This window comes from Motacilla alba, chromosome 5 (genome assembly GCF_015832195.1).
Source record: "Motacilla alba alba isolate MOTALB_02 chromosome 5, Motacilla_alba_V1.0_pri, whole genome shotgun sequence".
Taxonomy (NCBI): Eukaryota; Metazoa; Chordata; class Aves; order Passeriformes; family Motacillidae; genus Motacilla; species Motacilla alba.
In genome coordinates, this window is record NC_052020.1 from 58,943,941 (window position 1) to 58,968,176 (window position 24,236).

The 24,236-nt window shown below is 50.2% G+C and overlaps 1 protein-coding gene across 4 annotated transcripts in view; it reads right to left on the reverse strand.

The window, feature by feature from the left end:
- The window catches only part of SAMD4A (sterile alpha motif domain containing 4A), a 100,461-nt gene that overhangs the window by 33,097 nt on the left and 43,128 nt on the right, over positions 1 to 24,236 (reverse strand). For all 4 annotated transcript variants that reach the window (XM_038136855.1, XM_038136853.1, XM_038136854.1 and 1 more), the window contains exon 3: positions 5,059 to 5,592. In XM_038136855.1, the coding sequence (XP_037992783.1) occupies positions 5,059 to 5,592 (534 nt within the window). The remainder of the gene's footprint in view (positions 1 to 5,058; positions 5,593 to 24,236) is intronic.

The following is a 24,236-nucleotide window of genomic DNA, read 5'->3' on the forward strand; positions in this document are numbered from 1 at the left end:
TTTTGTAGCACTGGGAACCTGACAAAGTGTGAGACTTCTGGAAGTGTTCTCTGCCCGTTTTGTGTGACACCAGAGGGCACGAGCACGACAAATGCCCTTGTCTGCCACCACTGAGAAGCTCAAGTGTAATAAAGGCCAACGAGCTTTTCTCAGTCTATCAGTAAAAAGAGAAGACAAGCAGACATGAGAGGTGTCCCCAGCTGGCAGGATGAGCGCCAGGGTGCCAAGTCTCAGCAAGGCCAACTGAGCAACAATTTTCTGAAGGCAATTCCAAAAGCTAATCCACCCCCAGCAAGAACAGGACATTTGTTTGCTTCACTGCTGTAACCTCACTAAGACATTTTCATTTTCTCATGACATATTTTGCTAAGTCTGCATGGGAGGAAATGTGTTCCTCTGTGTGAGGCAAACACAGGCTGAGGACACACAATGCCCTCCCTTCAGTTGCTGCTGAAATCTACACAGAGAACAACAACTTTGAAGCTGCCCATCAACCCAACACAGATGAGGGTGGTCCTGTGGGTTAAACCACGCAGTTATTACCCCATTACCAGCTCAGTTTGGGTACCAGGTATGGCAACAGGGCTGTCTCCAGTGGTAGGCAGAGAGCAGTTGCACAGCAGGGTAGGGGAGGAAGAGTCAGGAGACCCACACTCTGTTCATGGCAAGAGCTTTCTTGGTGTTGTTTGTTCCACCTCAATTCCCTGATGACGTGGGGCGAGCCCCAGAACGTTCATCTGCCCTCTCACTGGGGATTCCATAACTGGAGCAAATGTTGGCAAAATCCTGCAGGCCATGTCACACACACATGTTCTGGCACACAGCAGCTGCAGATCTGCCTGCAGGGCAGGACCACAGAAACACAGAATTGTTTGGGTTGGAAGGGACCTTAGAGATCATCAGTACCATCACCTGCCACGGGCAGGGACACCTTCCACTATCCCAGGCTGCTCCAAGTCCTGCCCAATCTGGCCTTGGACACATCCAGGGGCAGCCAGAGCTTCTCTGGGCAACCAGTGCCTTGCCATCCTCACAGGGAAGAATTCTTCCCAATGTCCAGTTTAACCCTGCCCTCTTTCAGTTTGAACCTGGGCTGGGGTGCATGGAAGGAAGAACCCTGATTTACTTCTCTTCAGCTCTAGGACAAGGTGGAGATTTTTTCTTTTTCAGGACAAGAAATTTGCACAGGTATTTCTCCTCCCTTGCTCTGCTTGCTCTCCTTCTCCTTGTAGACAAACACCACCAGTTTTCTGGCAGAGACTCCCACGGGAAGGGTGTAGCAGGCCTGAGCACCCGGCATCGTTCCCATCTGTGCAGGAGTGGAAGGGTGGCTCCACACTGGCAGGAGCTTTGCTGGTCCCAGGACCTCTCTGCTCCCTCTCAGGGGAACCCAGGCAGTGCAGTGACACTGGAACACCAAAGAGTGCAAGATCCCTCCAGTATGAACACAGTGCCAAGGCCTGGGATTCCTGCTCTGCGGGATATCCCCTGGCAAGGTCTGTGACTGTATCTGTCCCTCACTGACCTGTGACTTTATGGTCCAGATGAGACCAGTGTATCTGCAATCCTCCTCCTCAGCACAGCTAATGACAGACCCTCTGCACACATTCCCATCCAAGAGGGTGAGAAACACAGGACTAAGCTGTGCTTCCATCTGACAGCAAATCCTGCAGTGCCATCAGGGCACTCGGGTGGAGCCAGGTACAGGGGTAGGGAAGGGGCTGGAGCCCCCACACAAGAAGCTGTTGGCAGCTTTGCAAACAAGCTGCTTTCCTCTGCCCTTCCAGAGTTTCCAGGCCGTGTCTCCATCACAAAGACGTTGTGCAAGCCCAACATGTTGCAACTGCTGCCTGACCTGGCCACAGAGGCAGGACTCCAGGCTTCACCCCGTCCCCCACGCCGGAGCAGCTCCAGCCTCCTCCCTGCCTGTGCTCCCGAGCCCATGCCAAGGCTGTCTGTACTCCTAGCATGCTAAAGCTTGGTTTAAAGCTGCATCTCAAGCTTTGCAGGAATTGCTGATGCAGTGGGTGGGAAGGAGGACAGGAACATCACAGAATCCCAGAATGGTTTGGGTTGGAAGGGACCTTAAAGCCCATCTGATTCCACTCCCCTGCCATGGGCCAGACACCTTCCATTAGACCAGACTGAAGACTCATCCACCCTGGCCTTGAACACTTCCAAGGATGAGACAGCCACAGCTTCTCTGGGCCAACTTCCATTCTCTGGGGTGAGTCCCTATCCTCTGATCACTCCAGACTCAAATTCATCACTCAGAACACTGGTCCCACTCCTGGAGCACCATTACTGTGGTAAATCCAGAACGACTCCTTCAGAACATTCCAGACTTGCCTCCTGCAACATCTCCTCAAGCCTTGGCTAAACCTTTGCTAACCCCTGTCAGTGCAGTTATGGGAGAGCTGGAGATGAACCAATCCTGAACCAAATCTCAAAACTGGAGTCCAGGTCGAGTCAAAGTCAAGGGCAGCACAAAGCACAACATCACATGAGCTTCACAAACCCGTATTTCAGCCCTGTGCCATGACAGCATTAAACCTCATCGTGCCACAGCACCAGAAGAATGTAGCTCAGGCAAGATCTCCACATCAAGGTTCTGGGAAAGACTTTGCCCCATTTTGGTGTCAGGAACAGGCAGTGCCTTTGCAGGGATGGGTCAGGGAAGGTTGAGCCCTGCAGGGTGTTGCTGGATTAAAGCCGCTGCACAGATAAACACCTCTGAGTAAGAGGGAGAACTTAAAACTAATAACAACACTAAAACCTAAACAAACACTAAGGAGTTGAGGGCTTTGCTTTGGAATAAAAGATTAATAAACATATTGATTGAGTCAAGGGGCTGGGACAAAGGCTGACAGCCGTGTTTATTTTTTAGCATCTATCTGTGGACTTACCAGGCTTTTGCCCAAGCCAAATATTGTGTTAAGGAAGTTTATGAACTGACACATGAAGTGTGCTTGGGTCACCTCCAGCTCAGCCCACGGTTGTCTGAGCATGGTGTCACCAAAATATATCTGCAGGAGCTACAACAGCTTAACACGTGGGCCTAAACTATCACCAGCAGAGGATGATGCAGCCAAGCGAGTGGCAGAGATTGAGGAGGAATTCAAGCAGAAGACTGGGTAAAGTGTAGGGCTGTTGGCAGACCCAGAGGTGTTCCTGTCCCAGCTGCTGCTGAACACACTGAATCCTGAGAGAATTTAGGAAAAACCACAGCACTGCAGCAGCTCAGGCACTGCAGTAGTTCAGCTGCTGCCTCAGTTTTGGCATCTTGTGCCAACACCCGGGGACCACAATGGGCAAGGGGTGGGTCAATGCTCCTGCTGAGAGCTAAGTCTGAGCACACAAAGGCTCAAAAATCCACCAAGGGGTTTGTGGAAAGAGTCCTTCAAGACCTAACACTTGCGAAGTTCCAGCCACTGTCAGTGATCAACCTGCTGCACCCACCACACCTCCCTGCTTCCAGATCCTGACATGAGGAGCCAGAGCCCTTCTGAAGCCTCTGTTTCCATGATGTGCAAGGCCTCTGAACCACCAGGCATGCAAAAACCACATGGAAACCCCCCCCCCCCAAAAAAAAAAATCATTGGACAGGTTTAACAGACTGACTACAAGCAGATTCATGGGGTTTTTCTTACCCTGCCTCCTTGTTAGACCCTTCCCATGCAGCTCAGTCACCCTGGAAGAGCTTCACAGCACAGGGTCTGGCTCTCAGGGAAGCTGATCATCACACAATCCCACAGCAGCAGGAGCTGGGGGCTTCACAGACAGGGGATTGGATGGGAATGATGGTTTAGAGTCTGTGGAGAAGCTGAGACCCTTCTGCTAAATCCCCACCTGCCTGCAAGGATGGACACAGGAGAGGCAGGGACCAGGGTGCTAGAGCAATAAACCCAGAGCTGTGTTTTGTACGCTGTTGATTTGAAACACCACTTTAAAAAAAAAACAATTCTTACAGGAGAGAGAAAAGCCCAGAAGCCTAAAGTGACCATTTTAAAGCTTTTAGCTATTTAATTGTGGCTTTCCACACTCTGGTAAAGAAACCAGGGCTGCTGCCACAAGAAGCCTCTCATCCCCAAAGTGCTCTCTGCATCCCTGATTTCCAAGAGATGCTGATAAAGCACCTTGGAGAGACTTCTGAATATCCCTGAGTGAAGGAGGACATGCAGCCCTGCAGGTGACATGGTGGCAGTCACCCAAAGGTGTGACAGAGCAAGAGGGCGGGCAGGGGAGCTTCTGAACCCCACTGAGAAGATGCTGCATTCCTGCTCTCCCACAGAAGGCTCACAGGTGTCAATGGCTGCTTTGGACACCAGTTGTAGCTGCATTACAGCTTCACACAAAAACCAGCGTTGGACAGATCTCCAGTCACGGAGCTCTCCGTGTGTCCAAGCCCTGGGTAGGGCTCTGCACCATCCATCAAAGCCTGGCAAGGTCTCCATGGGGGAAGAACCACCCAGCTCTCCTGGAAAACACTGAGGACTGTCCATTAAACTCCTCAATCATCACCAGCTCCACACCTCTGCAAATACAAGGGAACCTTTTCAGATACCCTGAAGCTGGTGGATTCCAGCTCTGCTTCCAAAACTTTTGCCTGCACTCAGGGTCCCAGTCCTGTTTCTTCTCAGTAAGTCCTCAGCACACTTTTGCACTTGCCTCAAGGCCCCCAGCTCACTTTTGGACATGAAGCATCAGTTTCCTACTTGCTTTAGGCACTCTTGAAACATGAACTGTACATCTACACAAAGCTGCATGAAACACAAGGGGTTCCCTTCAGTAAGGCACATGTTTTGCTCTAACTTCTTCTTACTCTTTGCTGTTTTTCCCTCCTCTCCAGCTCCCAGGTCTTTAAAACCCCACAACACTAGAAGAAAAAAACCCCAACAAGGCAAGCAGGAAATTAAAAAAGCAGGTGAGGAAAGGAAAAAAAAAAAAAAATCATTTTCTATGGCCCAGATGAGTTCAGCCCCTCTGCTAACCACGCCAAAGCAGCAATTCCTAGTGGGATGTGGGGGACTGTCCCCAGAGCCTCCCGTGGCTACTCACTGGTGCTTGTGCTAGTGCCGATGGTGTTGATGGTGGTGGGGACGGAGGAGGAGGAGTAGAGGGGCAGGTGGCCGTTCTCACAGGCCAGGTTTTTGTCCTGCCAGCTGGAGGCGCTGACGCTGATGCCGGAGTCCCGGGAGTTCTGCCACCCGTTGAGTTTGTCATCGGAGTTCTGTCTTTGGTGATAGTAGTGAGCCTGCCCGTAGTCCACCGAGTCCGAGCGGCCCCGGCCCTGCCCGCCAAAGCCCCCCGACGACGACGACGACGACGTGCGGTCCTCCAGGTGGTTGAGCCACATGGCCAGGGCGCTCCTGTCCTCCAGGGAGGTGGCAGGGTGTATCAAGGCGTAGGACAGCAGCTGCCTGCTCTCCTCGATGTGCTGGTTGTGCTCGATGGAGTGCGCCAGGATTTTGGGCAAGAGTTTCATGTACTCGACTTTCGCCTCGATGTTGCCGGGTTTCAGTAAAGGCAGGTGGGTTAACAAGAGGGAGATCACTTTGTCCTTGGATTCTTGTTGCCACTGGTTAATGATTCCTGTTGAAGGAATAAGGGAGGGAGAAAAAGGAGATTAGTGAGAAATTGAAAAACGGAGGGAATAAAGAAATAACCGGGCCCTGGCAGGGTAAATGCAACAAGCCAAAGGGATTTCCACATGTATGGTACCAGAGCATGAGCATCTCCCTGGCAAGGGGGTCACCACCCTCCAAAAGCATTGTCAGGGCAAAGCGTGCCAAACAGGATGCCAAAAGTTACCAGATGCTCCTGAAAAATCACTGAAAAAGCCAAACTACACCTTTGGATCTTAGCTCGTGGAGCAAATCACCAACTCTGTATGAAGAATTACAAGCCACACACAAGTTAGATAGCACAGTAGAGATAATCACAAAGTGAAAGGAAGGATTTTTGAGTGCTGTACAGGGGGCTTTAAGCCTTGTACGCAGGGGTCCAAGTTTTGTACATGGGGGTCAGGGGTTCTAAGATGGAGGGATTTGGGTGTGCCCTGTGCTCTTTCTTTCTCCTTCCTCGCCTCCATGTCTTTGGTGATGTTGGCACTCACAGATTGGTTTAGAGTAGAAAGTCACCATTCAATATAGACAGTAGGCATTGGGGAAAAGGTATAAACATGTAGTATGTAATATATGATATAAAAGATGGCAGCAGCCCCTGGGAGGGCAGTGTGCCTTTGTCTGAGCTGCTGAACGGGCCACAGCAGTTAAGAGAGAAGAATCTTTTAGATAACCAACAATAAACAACCTTGAGACCGGACAACAGAGGACTGCTGAGTCTTTCTTTGCAACTCTATGTGGGAAATGCATTTATAGCCATTTTCCAACTCTACTGCTGTTGCTCTTATTTTAATCAAAATCACTTTTTGGCCCAAATTTTTCATATTGTTGCAGATTACAGAAAATACTACACAAAAGCACTCAGTGGATAAAGCTAACCTTTCAAAAGAACTTGGCTGGAAAATTGAAAAGGTCAAGATTCAAAGGAGATAACACAGGAGAGAACCACAGAGGGAAGCTTTCCAGTGGCAACACAATCATCCATCCAGGGTGTTGGTGCATCCACCAGCCCCAAAGGGAAGGAGGGAAGCAGCCCCAGAGCTCCTGTTCCTCTGTTAGATCACAGCAAATAGGAGAGGTTTCAGAAGACAAGGGAAAAAAAATAAAAAAAGAAACCTAGGGGTTAGATTTAAATATGCAGAAGGAAAAGTCAGGGAATTACAAACTGGTCACTTAACTCGAACTCCTGGAAAACTGATGGAACAAATAATGAAACAACCTATTTGTAAGCACTTAGAAGATAACAAGATGATAAGTGACTGCCGACACCCATTTGTCAAGAGCAATTTGATTTCCTTCTGCGACAGAGCAACTGTGGCCTGTGAATAGCTGGAGGAACAGGCAGTGCTGTATATCTTGATATTCATTAGGTGCTGCTGCACATGGCTCCCTCAGCAGCACAGCAGAGAGAAACTGCTCTAATGTGGGCACACAACTCATCCGAAAAGCATATGGAGGGAGCTGGTGCTGCTGATTCACTGCGAGGATGTGCTGGGCAAGGAGAGCTGTCCTGGGCCTGGCACCACCCAGAATGTCACTGGTGATAAGGGTGATGTGATAAACCTGATCAGCATGCAGGTATCGTGCTAAGAGAAAGGAAAACACTCCAGGAAACTGGATTAGAGGTCAAACAGTGTTGAGGATTCGAAGGGGTGGCATGAAGCTGTGTCAGGGGAGGTTTAGCGGGAGATGAGGAAAAGGTTCTTCCCCAGAGGGTGGTGGGGCACTGACCAGGCTCCTCAGGGATTGTCACAGCACCAGCCTGTCAGAGCTCCAGGAGAATTTGGACAATGCTCTCAAGCACAGGATGGGACTGTTGGGAGTGTCCTGTGCAGGGTCAGGAGCTGGACTTGATGATCCTTGTGGGTCCCCTTCCAGCTCAGGACAGTCTATGAGACTTGGAGAGATGTGAAAGAACATCTGCATTAAGCAGGTGCAAACATCTGCATGCAGGTGGGAACAAAGGGCTGTGCAGCACCAGGTGGGCAAGAGGCTGGCTTGGGAAGCAGCACCTCAGTCAGACACCGTGTGGCACAGAAAAGCTGCACCAGCCAGCCTGACCCTGGCTGAGAGGTGAACACTGGCAGGGACAAGCTGCTCTCCACAGCTGCTGCTGCCCAGGGAAACGGTGGAGTCACCATCTCTGGAGGGATTTAACAGCTGTGAGGATGTGGTCCTTGGGGACACGGGTGAGTGGTGGCCTTGGCAGTGCTGGGGGAATGGTTGAACTCAGTGATCTCGGAGGGCTTTTCCAACCTAAACATTTCTATGATTCTCTGACTTGAACTGCAGCAAAGATGAATGAGGTTGGACACGATGAAAGCGCCTTCTGTAGGGCAGGATGGCCCAGGACATTGTGAGATCTCTATCACCAGATCTTTCTCTGAAGAGCTGACACAAACTCCAAACACCTACCAAATCTACCCAGACCAGCCACAGACACTTCCCAGCCCCAGGGCAGTCTCTCCTCCAGTGCTGACCAAACCCCTCTGTAAAGCTTTCAAATCCTCAGCCCTGTCTTAGGCTGTGCTACAGGAGCCACAACTGAACTGTGTGGTGGTGAACACTCCCTCCTGCTTGCTTTAAACACACTGCCCAAAGCTCCATCAGGTGAAATGCTGAAAACATCCCCCAAAAATTTACATTCTCTCTCCCTGTCTGCTATCTTCAACCCATTCTGAACAGGAAGCTGCTCCAAATCATTGATTATCCCTACAGCCTCTGTGTGGTTTTGAGCTCGGGTAACTGAACCCACACCACTGAAATGCAGATCCAGATCTCCATCTGTAGGATCATTCACCAGGTTTGCTGTTGGGAAGGCACAAGAGCAAATCAATATCCAGCACAGGACATTCTGTGACCCAGGAACTGGACTCTACAATCCATGTGGGTCCCCTCCACACCAGGATATTCCATGATTCTATGACTCTGCCTGACCCCTGCTGCCAGCCAGCAGCTAACCCAACCCTCCCACCACCCCTGACCCACAAGAGAGCTGTTAGAGCAGCACCTTCTCCCAGCTAGGGCCAAACTCTGCCCATCAGTTTCCTGGCAGGACTGCGGCGGTGAGCAGCATCACCCCTCCACATTCACCCTCCCAGTTCCAAGACGTGCAACTGTTTTAAGAGGAAGCCACTAGATGGCTTGCTGAAAACACTGGAGACTCTCCCTGGAACTTTCTGCACTGGTTTTTACTTCTCCACAGAGCTCCCCCTCCTCCAGAGCCACTTCCTGAGCCAGCAACAGCATGCCCGAGCTGTCCTGTGCAGAAAGGAGCTAGGGACACGACGTGGCACAGCTCTGGTGGAGAAAGAACTGCTGTATTGCAGCAGAGGGGACTTCTGGTACTCTGGGTGTGCTCCTGTGCCCGTGGGAATGCTGTGAGGTTTGTTTTGCTGCTAAAAAAATGGGATTTGGGAGGGCAACACTCAGCATAAGCGATGCTGTAAAGGGTACACGAGTGTAGTGGGACTCAAGGCTCACCAGTGCATATCCATATTTTCTATATGCAGATGTCCCTGCTCCAGGCAAGGCTTCCTGTTGGGATGAATCTGATTTATCTGTCCCCTCTCTCTTAGTCAGCTGCCTGGTGAGTTGAAAACATGTCTTATTTTCTCCCATCCTCCTGCAGAGAAGGATGTCACACCCCGATATTTTATCATCGCTCTCGTGGTGGTTCAGCAGCACGTTCAGGCTGGCACAGCCAAACCCCAGCCTGGCACCAGCTGGGACCCTGTAGCAGCTCAGATAAACTGAGAAATCAAAGATCATTTGAAAAAAAAGGCCTGCAATGCGCTGCTCAAAGAAATTGGTGCCACTTAAAACGGGAGCAAAATACATGTAGAGAAAGCCGAGTCTGGTGTAAACTGGGTGCAGAAGAGGAGGAGGAGGAGGAAGGCAGGTGGCTGTGGCTGGGCTCCTCCTCCTCACACGGGGGAGAGCTGAGCATGAAGGTCCCCACTGGGGAAACACAGGATGGCGCCAGAGCTGCTTCTCGGGAACTTTGCCTTGGACCTCCAAGAGATTTGGGGGTTTACACCACGGCCCAAAATGGTGGAGCACTGACCCAGAAGCCTGTGGCTGATGAAGGGCTGGGTGCCCCGGCCCAGGCAGGAGCTGGTCTCCTTCTCAGCCAGCAGCAGGATGTGCACAATTAAACAAAAATGGAAAATAATTAGATCTGAAAGAGGTTTGGCTCTCTCTGAGATGGGGCGGAAGGTCAGGCTTAATCCTATCTGCCAGAAAACAGAGGGATCTGGAGAGGGCAGTGCAGGAGAGGCAGAGCTGGAGCTGCCTTGGGCAGGGGGAGAGGGGCTGGCAACACCCCAGAGCCCCTCTCCACACTCCCCCTGAACACAGGAGCCCCCCCTTCAGCCCCTCACCTGCTCCCATGCACTCCTGGCCATCTGGGATATCTCATCCTTCATTGCCAGAACAAGCACTCCGGGGCAGCTGAGATTAGGCTGTGTTTTGGGATCCCACATCCCAGGGTCCTGACATGATACCTGTGGTGGGTCACAGGCACTAATCACATGACAGCCTCATTAGCTCCCCTGGATGCTGCTTCAGGGATGCCTGGTGCCTCCCATCACGAGGATTTCACTGCTCTGTGGAATGTCACAGCTACCGGCAAATCTGAGCACAGAGAGAGCTCGAGAATCCCCCCCTTGCTGCCTTGAAATCCCCCAAAATCCCTGTCCTACCCACTGCTGCCACTCAACTGCCATCTCCTCTTGGAGATGAGGTAAGATAACAACTGACCAGCCCTGCACTGGGAAGGGATGGGAGCTGCTGCTACCCCTGAAGCAGAAAATCCCAGTTTTTATTATGGGACATTTTCTTGGATGGGAAGCTGAATGAAGGTGGGATGTGAAAACTACCTTCTACTGAAGGATTACTTAACTGACAGGATTTTGCTGCTAGACAGCCCAGCTGATGCATGTGCAGCATGCCTGGATAAATCCAGCTCCAAATATAGCCGGGTCCTGCTTCCAAGACTGAAACCTGTGCTTGTGCTATGAATAGGACCAACACCATCCCCAAAACTGGGGCTTCTGGCTGGAAAAAGAGGTGAAGATTGTAAATTTATTAAGCTATTAAGGGATTTCTCTGTCACAAATCTGTTTAATCACTGCTGGATCTCTGCAAACTGTTAATTGCCACCACGTCCAGTGGTGATGGATCCACCCCTAACGCTGCACTGCACGAGGGACCTTCCTGCCTTGACTCTGAACCTGCCTCCTGAGGGATGAAGGGGTTATTTCAACCTCCAGAAGGCTCCTGGGAACAGTCACAGTTTTCCAAATGTAAAGCCAGACCAGATGGACAAAGGCAGGACAGACACACAGACACAGTCCCTGCAAAAAACAACACGAGTAGCACACTGGTGCCTGCATTTACAAACCCTTAAGGGCCAAACTGCAGGGGTTTAATTCTAGTTTTGGTTTTTGTGAACAGACTTCTGGGTCAGAAGATTCCAGTTTAAAACCACCCCCGCTGAGAGGGACGGCCAAGAGCAGCTGTGAGCACAGGAGAAGAACGTGTGGGTCTCACCAGGTGACATGTTTTCAAGGAACAACAATAATGCCAAGTAACTCTCAAGCACTTGAAGGAATCCAAAAAACAACCAAACCCATCCAAGACAAACCGTTTCAATTTGAAAGCAGAAATTAGGTTCTCCTCCTGTTACTATATCCAACTTATTTCACAGTGAAGCACAAGCCAAGTGAAGTGTCCAGAGGAGGCCATGGAGATGCTCCGAGGGCTGGAGCCCCTCTGCTCTGGAGCCAGGCTGGGAGAGCTGAGAATGTTCCCCTGGAGAGGAGAAGGCTCCAGGGAGAGCTCAGAGCCCCTGGCAGGGCCTGAAGGGGCTCCAGAGAGCTGGAGAGGGACTGGGGACAAGGCCTGGAGGGACAGGACCCAGGGAAAGGCTCCCAGTGCCAGAGGGCAGGGATGGATGGGAGATTGGGAAGGAATTCCTGGCTGTGAGGGTGGGCAGGCCCTGGCACAGGGTACCCAGAGAAGCTGTGGATGCCCCTGGATCCCTGGAAGTGTCCAAGGTCAGGTTGGAAAGGGATTGAAGCAGCCTGGGACAGTGGAAAGTGTCCCTGCCATGGCAGGGGGTTGGAATGAGGTGGTCTTTAAGGTCCCTTCCAAACCAAACCATGCCAAGGTTCCATGAATTTGCTGATTGCAATTTTGGTGAAGCGAGTGAGATGAGTGATGTGTAACTTCTGAAACAGACAACAGCTTATCCTGAGCAACAAGGACACCAATTTAAAGACTAAAAGTGTTTTAAAAACTGCCCAAGGATCTTCCCAGTAACAAAGAGGACATTCACACAGGAGGTTTGGTATCATTGCCCCTCAATGCTAAGTCAGTGCACTTAAGGCCTCCAGTTGTCAGCAAATTGCTCTTAAATTACTGTTTTATTATGCCCTTGTTTTCAGTTTTCCATAAAAAGTTCTCAAAAGCCCATTCAGATAATTTGCCCACGCAAGAAATGACTAAGAGAGGGATTCTTAGGTTCATTAAGGTTGGAAAAGACCTCTGAGATCATTGAGTCCAGCCATTAACCAGATGCTCAAATCTGAATGCCACCCTCCAAGCACCTTCCCAGAAGGGCTGAAATAAATTGCACTCTCAGATGTATTCGGGGAGAAAAAACAGGAACTTGTACTAAAAGTTTAGGTTGGGATCCTTGATCTTGTAAAGTGACATACTGCAGCATTAGGGACTGGAGAGAGGAACTGGGTGCTCCCAGATGGCAACCAAGCCTTTTTGGGGATGGACAACACCGAGGTTTTCATGTCTTGGATGGCCAACAGCAAAAGAGAAATCCAATCCATGCTTAGGCAGCTGGCAACTGCTTCCAGTGAGCCTAGAATCAGTGGCCACAGAGCAAGAGATGGCTATTTCTGGGTTTGCAGGAAGGTTTTTCAAGAGGCTTCCTCAGCAGCTCCCAGAAGTGGTTCCCATTGTTCGCCGTTTCCTGGATTACGAATGCGAAACTGAATCTGGGTGATGGGCAGAGCTTTGTGGAGGGCACCCACTTTTCATAGCCAGAGGCAGAAAAATCAGCACCTGGACTCATCCTGCTGTGCAAAGACCCAGCAACACATCACCACCCACCAGCTTCTCCACACATCCATAGGAGATGCTGCATTTCCATCAAAATCCCCCAAATCTATGGTAAATGAGGTCATCTCCAGTCAGCCTTGGGATCTCACACCTATTCCAGCTACCTGGATGCCTTCACCAGGGCAAAAGGGGTCAAGAAGCCTGACCCTGCATATGAACACAGCCCAACAACCTGAGCTTGGCCACAACATCATCTCCCAGTGAGTGACCATCATCAGACAAACCTGAATTCTAGGCTAGTTGTTCCCAAGCACTTCTGTTTGCCCTCATTTCCAGTTGAATTTATCTCGTTTTACGCTTTCATGCTTCTGAACTAGATGATCTTTAAGGTTCCTCCCAACCCAAACCATTCAGTGATTCTATGAGTGGGGTGGAGAAACCACACCCCACCTCACACAGGGCAGTTTGCTGCAAAGATAAAGCAGAGGAGCAAAAATAAAATCAAGAGATTTCACCCACAAGTCTGAATTTGTACCAAGTGTATCAACCAAGGGCAGGTTGCTGCCAGTCCCAGCCTTCCCACAAGTGGGTTTATTACTGGTCTGTGAGATGGTCCAGCTCCTCACCATCCATCACAGAAATCCACTCTCCAACAGTACTGCAGACACAAACCTCTGCCCTGGCTCCTGCTGCAGCAGCTCGACTGAAGGTGAAGCACAAAGTGTTTCCAGCTGAAGGGATTTAAATTATTATTTGCAGTAATTAGCACCTGCACGTTGACCCAGTCACAATACTTTGTTTGGGCAATTTTACATCATTCCCTTCATAAATCAGCCTCACTCAAAAGGCCAACATGAAGGAAAACAAAGCGAAAACCCCATTGGAAACACTCTGTACCCCATCCAGAGCACATCAATACCTCCACTGTTAAACCTGGCAGCCTTCTCCCTCCACCAGAGGCCAAATAATCAGAATTTCAGCATGTGCCTCCTCGTTATTGCAACCGACGCTAATTAAAAGGAAAAACATCTCAATGATAAACATTACTGCCGACCTGCCAAGTGCAGCAGGCAGAGAGGCAGCACTGAAACGCTGCTGAACCTGAATCCTGCTCCTCAGCCCCCCAAGACTGATGCAACACCACAGCCAACACAGGGGAGAAGACACCTGTGATGCTTCCAAGCAGCTCCACGTCCATGAGGCTGCGGCGTAAATCCCAACAAGGAACCCAAAAAACAACCAAACCCATCCAAGATAAACCATTTCATTTTGAAAGCAGAAATTGGGTTCTCCTCCTGTTACTATATCCAACTTATTTCACAGTGAAGCACAAGCCAAGTGAAGTGTCCAGAGGAGGCCATGGAGATGCTCTGAGGGCTGGAGCCCCTCTGCTCTGGAGCCAGGCTGGGAGAGCTGGGGGTGCTCACCTGGAGAGGAGCAGGCTCCAGGGAGAGCTCAGAGCCTGCTCTGAGCCCCCCCTGCTCCAGGTCTGGATTTATGCCTGTGCCAGCACTGACTTCAGCGGGGTGGGAGGACCTAATGCCACACGTCTGGAGGCAGCAGGAGCTGAGCCAAGCAGCACTGTGCCTGCTGGACCCACGGCTGCCTGGCACCTCCAGTGGCTCCCGGTGCTGCATCCTGGGAGCAGCTTCCTCACAGGTCACCAAAACCACTCACCCCAGTGGATAATGTGGGATCTGACAGAGGAAAAGCCCATAAACCCCCGTGGCTGGCTTTTTGCTGTCACTCCCTTCCATTCAGGTCTAACAGCCCAACTTGGGGGGGAACTGGGAGGCACTGGTGAAGCTCTTGCCTTGGAACAAGGCTTTGGTAGGAGCTGGGAACAGCCTGCAAAAAAGCCCAGGACAGCAGGAGGGCTTGGGGACTGCTGTGTGTGGGGTTAAGGGCTCTGCACTTCCCCTCCCACAGTACCCAATCTCCCTGGAGGCTTTGAACCTCCAGGTCCAACACACTCAGTGCCACCCCAGCATCTTTGGTCTATAATGAGATATAAAAAGGCAACCACACAATTCCCCTTTCCCTGACTGGTCACTTTCCTTTCCTGGGCAGATTCAAGGGTGGAAAACCTCTCTGAAGGACAGGTGGACCTTTGGTCCACCAGCACCCACAAGGAGAGGGACAGACAGACATCAGTTCCCTTCTCCAGCAGCCACATCCCACCTCACACCCTGGCTCCGTGGTGGTGCCAGGGAGCAGACGGAAAATCTGCTAGTGATGTGCAGCAACCTCTGGGTTCACATGGTGCTGGCTCCCCTCCGTGTTTCCAGCAGCTACATCACACTCTAAGAGGCTAAAAATACATTAGGAAAGTACTTAATGTTTCTTTTCCACCCCAGCGGCTGCTGCAGAGAAGGTCCAAGGGGGAGGGGAGGTGAACAGACCAGAGTGGATGCAGGGAAGAGAGGCAAAGAAATGGAGCAATGGAGCAACGTGGGACAGCACATCCCACAAAAGGTGGTGGCCTGAGAAATCCCCACTGCAGGCAACACTTGTTCCTTGGAAAAACAAAGGCAAGAGCCACGTAACCATGAAAAGCAAAGTGTTTCTGAACACAGAGAGGATTTAAGGCCAGACTTGGGAGCAATCTGGTCTAGTGGGAGGTGTCCCTGCCCATGGCAAGGGGTTGGGATGAGCTGATCTTTAAGGTGCCTTCCAGCCCAAACCAATCTGTGATTCCGCGGTTCAGCACTGACAAGAGCACAGAAGAATTCATGAAGGAGCATCTCCTCCATTCCTAATTACCAAGATTAAGGAGCTCCATGTAAATTAATTACATAATATTCCTTGTTAAATGCAGCAGTGAATATTTAACCACCAAAACCAATTATGTTCCAAAGAGATAATCTTCCTGCAATGGCTCCCAACGTTCCCCTGTGTGCAACAGGTGAGTCCTTCACCACCCAGGGCCAAGGCACGAGGGATGGGTTTGTCAGCACAGCTGGGTGGCAAGAGGCACATGGGCTTCTGCACTTTGTTTTGGAAGAACAGCCAGTTTCATGGAATTCTGGAATGGTTTGGGTTGGAAGGGACCTTCGAGACCACCCAGTTCCAACCCCCTGCCATGGGCAAGGGCAGCTTCTACTAGACCAGGTTGCTCCAAACCACATCCAACTTGGCCTTAAACACTTCAGGAATGGGGCAGCCACAGCTTCTCTGGGCAATTCTTTCAACAATTTCTCACATTTCTTCTTGGGACACCAGGCAAGGGGCAGGTGACATGTAAGTTCTGGGGAAAGCAAACAAGGCTTTCTCCTGTCTCCAAAACCCCTGTGTGGGATAAGATGCAAGCCCTACTCGGCTTGTTGCCCTTTTAAAGGCAGCTCTCCTTGGGCAGAGAGTTCAGCTGTCTGTCACTGGCAGCTCCCCTCTCCATTATGTTCTCCAAAGCAACAGCAGCCCCATCAAGTGCTAGCAGGAGCTGGGAATTTCAGCACTGAAGCCAGGCTCGAGGACAAGCCTGGATCAGATCTTCCCATCCTGTCACTCCAAACAGGCTGATGAAACCCCACCAGCAGACAGAGCAGCTCACCACCCTGCACCCAATCTGTAAACTCCAAAGGGGAGCAGAATGCCCAGCATTTTGGTCAGATGCAGAGCAAACTGGAATATTTCTCACCAAAACATCCCTCAACTCCCACTGAGATCCACAAGGACATAAGAGCCCAGCTCCACTGTGAGTAGAAATGAGTAAGATTTTCATATTTTTGCCACTGTTTTCCCCCTCTGCCTCCTGAGCTTGCCAGAGCTCCAGTCATTAGGAGGCTGTTTGTACAAACCCAGAAGCGATGTATTTTTAGCACTGGAGAATTGCATGGCACGATCATTAAGGAGCTTCTGCAGACAGCAACAAGAGCAGGGATTTTTCCTTCTCTAAATTGGCTCCAGCCACTACAGTTTTCAGCCCAAAGCAGACTTTCAGGAAATTCAGGAGGAGAGGGAGCCTTTTTCCATGACATATTAAATACTGAGCTGAAGTACAGTCGATTTTCACACTGTGCATCCGACGGGAGGTTTTATGGATTTGTTTTCTAGGCTGTACTGTTGCACACTTTTGCTACAGAGCATAAAACCCTGTATTATCACAACACTCCCTAGCAACAGGACTTTAATTTAGTGCAGAGATTTCCAATGCTGAGAGCATTTCACTGACTCAGAGCAAAGATGACACGCTGGGAAACCTTATCAAAAGCCCCACGGGTGCCAAGGGAATCTACACCACATGAATGATGGCATTCGAGCTTCTCAACACAACGTGGCCAGCCCCGGCACAGAGAACACCTTGGGAAAGAGGAATCTGCTTCACTGATTCCCCAATCCACAGTCCAGCCAGCGTGGAGTGATGTCTACATTGATGGCAGCAGCGCCAATGGTCGGGAGATAAGAGTGAAAATCCAACAGGCGCTCAGTGCTCGGAGAGAGAAACATGGGGAATGGTTCAGTGTCACAAATAAGAGCTCAGAGCCAGGGGGGACATCAAGCAGGACGAGGTACCACCTCCAGCTTCTCACCCAAGGTCAGGAGGAGGACAGATGCTTGGCAGACAAATCAACCAACCTCCTACAGAAGCTGTCCTGAAGAGTGAATCCAACCTGACATTGGTCAAGAATGCCCAGTGCCAGTTTTCCTTCACTCCCTGGAGCACCCAAGCCCCTGGGCATCACAGGCATCCTGTTCCCAAACCTCAGATGGGGAGGATGGACTTTGGGAAGCCAAGGAAAATAGTGCCAGGGTCCCACTTGACCACAGACAGCATGCAAAGGTGCAGAAGCCCCACCAGCACTGTGGACACTGTCAGGTGAGGTGTCCCTCCACCTCTGCCAGCCAGGGCAGAAGAGCAGGAGAAAGCAGGAGCACCATCCACGGTGGGTTGAGAAGGCTCCCACAGCAGAAATGACACGGAAACCACATCCCCTGTGGAGAGCAGAGTGGAATCCATCAGCCCTTGTGCAGGCAATGAGGAGACAGGAATATCAGAGCAGCCGTGCCAGGTCTGATGGACGAAGATATCCCGGCGAGATCCTGGGTCAAGTGGCTTTTGTTGGCTGCTGTGCAAAGCCAGCTGAGCTCAGCCGGCCCGCAGAGCCCGGCCCACAGCAGTGGCATGGGTCAGCAAGGATTAAAAGCATAATTAAACAGGAGCTGCAGATTGCTTCCAGAAGCCCCATCGCTCCCTGGAGCCCGTGAGCTCAGCCACAGGAAAGCGCTGCTGGTTCTGCTGCTTCTGGGACCTGGGGTACAGGTGGGAAATGAGTTCACTGCCTGCTTTCACTTTCACCAGGGTTATTTTGCTCACATGCCTCCACACGCCCTCAAATCCCGATTTTCAGTGGAATTTCCTAGGGTGCAGGAAGGCAAAGAAATAAAACATGCAATTTCTGTATCTCTTTTTTGAGCTTAATCCATAAAAACACCCAAATCTTCCTGACTTTCAGTGAGGAGACTACAGGCACGACCACAGGCATGGAGGAAATACTCCTCTGACTTCTTAATTTCAATTGCAAAAAGCCTTTTACCAAAAGCTTAATTGAAATGCAGATAAGTTCCTTCAAAGGCTCAAATAAATATATAAAAAAATTATCTGAATGTCATAACGGTGTTGCCTAAAATGGATAAAGGATTTAGAAGGGGGAAAAATAATACTAAAAATAAGTTATGAAGGGTATGCAAGGTATTGATATACAGCACATGGTTTAAACTGTTAATCATTGAACAGATTCCAGTATAAAAATAAAGAGACTGAAGCTGCACATAATGGAGGAGTTGCTCTATTTATAAACTTCTCTGTGCAAAGGGCAGCGAGGGCCAGGATGAGCCGGCAGTGGAGGCAGAGGGACGCTGCTACAGAGCCTATATTTGAGGGAAAATAAACAAGGGTTTTTTTATTTTTTAATTTTTTTTAAAACGTTGTCAACAAAATCAAACCGAGTTGCCCAGGAGCCTGTGTGCCCCAGCCATGTGAGCAGCATTTCCAGCCCTGGCATGTGACAAATCTCCCAATTTAGCCAGTAACTGACTCCCTCTGACCTGTAATAACACCACTCCCAAATTAGAGCCCTCAATTTGACTTGGCTCTGGTCCTTCCCTCCCAGCGACATAAAGCATCCTTTTTCCCCCCCTCTCCCCGAACATTCCTAATCCTGTCCTTTTGCACTGCCAACTCAAACTCCCATTTAGTCTTTTCCTATTTTTTTCTGGGTGGGGGGGATGGTTGTGGAGGGACGAGGGGGCGCAGGCAGCAAAGGGCAGGGAAAAAAGGACCGGTGGAAAAACACCAAGAGACAAAACCAACAACAAAATCAGACAAAAATTCCAAGTTGGTGACATTCAGCTGGAAAAGCTCAATGACTCACATGCAAATAAAATCTGCCTAAATTCACTGTTGCATGACGCAGGCCACTGGCTTCAGCATGAAAAGGGCCGGGATGAAATCATCCACAATTAAATGGGAGCTTGGAAGGCTGCAAAAGCAGCAGCATCAGCGTGGCTCCCTCAGCTTAATAGGAAACACAAAGGAAGGAAGTTCAGCCGAGTGAGAACATCCCCCTTTCCCCTCCTCTGCACTGACACCTCGCACCATCAGTCATCCCCAACCCTCGGCGTGGCTCCTCCAGCAAGCTGCTCCCCAGCAGCCTGCTGCCAGATTTTAATGGGCTTTCCTGGAATACCAGCTCAAAAGTGAAATGAAAATAAACGTGGCTACGTAGCAAGGCAACCCCCCTCCCACCCAGCCAGCGGCGTCTTCCAGAGATTTCTGTCCTGATCTTTGCACAATGGTTTGGAGATATTGGAGAGTTAACATTGAGAAACCCTGAACCAAATCTAATCCCTCCCCAAATCTCCCCCCCAAATTTAAATCTCAGTTCTCAGGTTTGCTCTTGCATTGCAACAGTGCTTTAAACCTCATGAGTTCTGAAATGCTGTCTGAAGTCACGTTATAGGAATGCACTTGGAGTGACCCACAGGGAACGGGGTGCCAGGGTTTCCCCTCATGCCAGGATGAGCACCAGGCTCTGCATCCTACCCCTTCAACACAACCCTTCCGTGGGGCTGCGCCATGAAACAGGTCACTGCCCTCCTTCAAGCCCAAAGAAACAATGTGAGGGGGAGGAATAAGCTAAAAAAGGTCATTTTAACCTGGACTGGGAATCGCAGTACTGTTTCCAAAAGGCTTTTGGTGCTCCAGCTAAGAAGGGAAAACAAACCTGAGAACACGAGCTGGCACCCTCCAAAGTGCTGCTGGGGGATCACCTGGTGAGTGTTGTTCCTCTGATCTGCTCTGGGGAGATCCCACGTGGAGTCTGGCATCCAGCTCCGGGAACCCCAACACAGGAAGGACACGGAGCTGCTGAAATGAGTCCAGAGGAGACCACAGAGATGCTCTCAGGGCTGGAGCCCCTCTGCTCCGGAGCCAGGCTGGGAGAGCTGGGGGTGCTCAAGGGGAGAGGAGAAGGCTCCAGGGAAACCTTAGAGCCTCCACCAGTGCCTAAAGGGGCTCCAGGAGAGCTGGAGAGGGGCCTGGGACAAGGGACGGAGGGACAAGACAATGGGGAGCGACTTCCCACTGTCAGGAGCAGGGCTAGATGGGATATTGGGAAGGAATTCCTGGCTGTGAGGGTGGGCAGGCCCTGGCACAGGGTGCCCAGAGCAGCTGTGGCTGCCCCTGGATCCCTGGAAGCGTCCCAGTTCAGGTTGGACAGGGTTGGAGATTGTATGACCCTGGTGATTGTATGATCCACCTGGGAAGCAGGAGGACAGTACCCCAAGCATCCAAGAGTGGCCACAACCAGCCGTGAGGCCATTGCACCTCACTTCAGCTACAAGGTGAATCCTCTCCCACGAGAGGAAATCAGGTGATTACTTTCACAAAAATTTGGAATCTGGGTGCTTCAACTTTTCTGGACTTCCCTTCAGGCTGGGTGTGCCTGTCCCTGGGATTATCCCCAGGGCTGTGCTCTGGGAAGGTTCCAGGCTGAGCTGAAGGCTTCTCAGCACTCCTCACTCCAGCCTGCTGTGGCTGCAGGAGCAGGGTGTGAACAGGTCCATAAAAGGGAACTGCGAGACTTGAGCCTCCTGCCAGTAAAGCCTACATTTGCTCTGGAGGAATCTGCACCTCCCCAGGAAAAAAAAAACAAACAACAAAACAAACAACCAAACAACAAACTATAAAAATAATATATTGAGGTCTACAAGTGGGGAAAGGCTGCAAGTGCCTGCAGGAGGCAGGAGGACATCCGACTGTGCCTGGGCCATCTGGTCACCCACCCTCAGTGACACTGCCCACCCTTCACCACCAGATGCTAATTCCTTTCATCCTGCCTGGCCCTCCACTGGTGTAATTTTAGGTCTGTGAATAGGACCATCTGCCTTTGAGATGCTCGTTTATTTTTGGCTGAGCCCTCCCTTTCACCACTCCCTCCTTAAAGGAAGTCCAAACCAGGCACTGTTGGGAACAGTGCTCCTTGTCTGGTCCTCTAATCACCAGGCATTAACGAGCTATCTAGAGGATGTTCTGCCCTGCTGTCACTCGTCAAATTGGGGGTGTCATTATCTTCAAAGCACTTTGCAAACACTTTTTTCCTTCCTCCCCGTGTTGCCACCACAAAGTAGTAATTATTCACTTCTCTCTGAATATGGTGGGCTTGGTCCAGCATCCTGGAGCTCGGCCAAGACGTGCTCAGCAAAATTCAACACGGCCAAAGTAAAGCTGAAACAAAGTGGTTCCTATCTTTGGATGCTGAGGACTGCTACCCTTGCTTCCTTTCCCACAGCAGACATGGAAATGGTAAAAATAAAAATAAATGCTGGAACCACAGCAGCCAATAATGTAATTTCCACGTATTAAGCGATGCCTGGACAAAAAGGGAGTTTTGAGGAAAGTTCTGCTTTTATACACATCTAAGTGCTATGAATGAAAGTCACTGTCACAATTATGGAAAACAGTAATTAGCAAAACACTGCACAAAAATGCTGAAAGAAATGCTTCTGGCTGGGGTGACCATATGGGTGCTCCCAGCCAAAGCTGCACATGGATAAGCCCGGAGAGCACAGCAAGGCCATGGGCTACCCCACCATGGCAGGGCCTCAGCCCATCTCTTGGGGTGGATGTTGGATCCATCTCCTGGGATAAATGTGTGTCCTCCAGTCAAAGGCATCCCAGGCTGCTTGTGGGGACACAGGCAGGGTGAGCTGACAGGCTGAATCTGTGCATCTACCAGCCACAAAAATCACTGATTTTCCTTTTTTTTTTAAGAGTTTCACAAGTGTCTGAGACAGGTGGGAAGAACAGTTCCAGGTAATCCCTTCCAGAATCAATCAGCTTTGTACAAATCCAGGTTGTGCAAAGCTTGTGCAGTTCTACCAAAATTTGTCTGTTTTTTTTTTAAAAGATGAGGAAGGTTGTGGCTCAGTCTGAGGTCTGAACCAGTTCTCAGCTCTGTTATGAACCTCCAGGAGCTACAGGATGTGGAGCCTATTACTGGAAATCAGTGTTAGACACCAGAGAACATCAATACAGGGGAGCCCCCTCACTGTATGCACCCCAAAGGCTGAAGGGCAAGAGCCTGTTATGCTGCCAAGCCCCTCATAGGGAGATCATACCCGGGGCTTCCAAGAAGAAAATTTCTGTGCAATGCTTGAGGTATTAAAATCAAGCCTTGGCTTTGGCTGGCCACAACTCTCTGCCCTGCAGGAGCCTAGGGAAACACCTGGCTGTTCATTGCTTCAAATTCTCTGCAGAAAATGAAAGGAAAAGTAACTTAATGGATCTGATCAGATCTCAGATTTGACAGGATTTCCCGCCTGGGTAAAAAGTGACCCATTTTGCTTTGCCTTGAAGGCATGACGTACAGAAAACTCCACTAGCTGGGCTGGGAAGCCAGGACAAGCAGCTTCACCCCCACGCTGGGGTGAATTCCCAGGAGGAATCAGGGGATGCAGCCATCCCTCCCCTCCCCTTTCTGCTGCTCACATCGCCCAGAGCAAAGCACTTGACCAAAGCCAGTGATGAGTCACTGCGAGGAGGAGATTTTCTCATTTCACCCCTTTGATCCTGCCCTGAAGAGCCAACGTCAAAGAGGAGGGAGGGGAGAGCTGGGGCTGACTCAGGGAGGATGGGAAAATCTCTGCATCTACTACAGAGACATTCAAAGCAAAGCGGAACTCCTCTTTTTTTAGGAAACTCCCACAAAAAGTGACACAAAGAGCTGGCTGTCCCCAGCTCGGACCAGAGCAGCAGCACTCAGCTGACTCCCTGTGCTTTTCCCAGCTGTACAAGCACTCCTAAGGTTAAAATACACCTTTCCCTGGGTAATTCACCTTTCCCTGTGGAATTCGTGTGCTGCACTGCTGCCTGCAGCAGCTGGCTTGTCTTTCCTTTATTCCCGGCCTCACATTTTGTTGCTCATATACCCATGAAGCGCTGCAGGACCTCAAAACAAAGAGCGACGTTGTTCCTTCAGAATAAAACCTCTGTTCACCCAGTTTTTATTGATATTTCACAAAAACATCCTAGGAGCTGTAAAGATTCGTTCTGGGGGGGCTAAAATGTTGTGTCCCAGTCACAGCTTTTTTTCCATGATCCCTTTCCACTGAGAACACATAAAATGGGTAAATGTGGACACTGAACTTAAAGGACAAAGAACACAGGTCCTGGCAGTTACACATTCCCACTGCCTGGTTCCTCTCCCATAATTGCTGATTCCCACCAAATGCACCACAAATATGCTGAGGAACCCAACTCCTGCCCCAGCTCTGAGCAATATTGAGTTTGACACTTGTTAGTGCCTGAAACATGAAAAGCTTTCCCAACTAATTCAAGTTTTCACTAAACCAAAATCACCCCCCTGCCCTTGTCTGGCTAAAATATCTGTTTTCAGCTATCAGAAAAGCCACAAGGAGAATTTGAGATTCCATTTTCTTGACCAAACTCCATAATATTTGGGAAGAAACTTCCAACAGAATGAAAATCTTGTATTTTTGTGCAGGAATAGACCTCCCTGCAGAAGAAAATTCCCTTCCCTGCATCCTGTTTTCCTCTGAAGAGCAGCAACACACTGCAGTTACTCACAGGGAAGGATTCAACCTCCACAACTCAGAAGAGATGAACAGTAGGAGTGACAGGATTTCTGGAAGCTGACGACCCCTCTCTCACCCTCCAGGCTACTGATTCCAGCTAATTGAAGCCTCGAGTGGCTCTGAGCCAACTGACAGCAACACAGCAACAAATGTGCAGAAATCCACTAAATTCAGAGAGATGCACAACACTGGCTGGGGTCCAACAGCCTGATCCATTCAGGGATGATAAAAATTAAAAGAATATTGTTAAGGGAATTGTCCAGCTGCCTTTTCAACCCTGACAGGTTTGGGGCATCAGTCACCTCTCTGGGAAGCCAGTTCCTGTGTTTGACCACGGACTTGGTAAAGAAATCACAGATTCACCGACTGGTTTGGGTTGAAGGGGACATTAATGAACATCCAGTTCCACCCCTGCCATGGGCAGGGACACCTTCCACT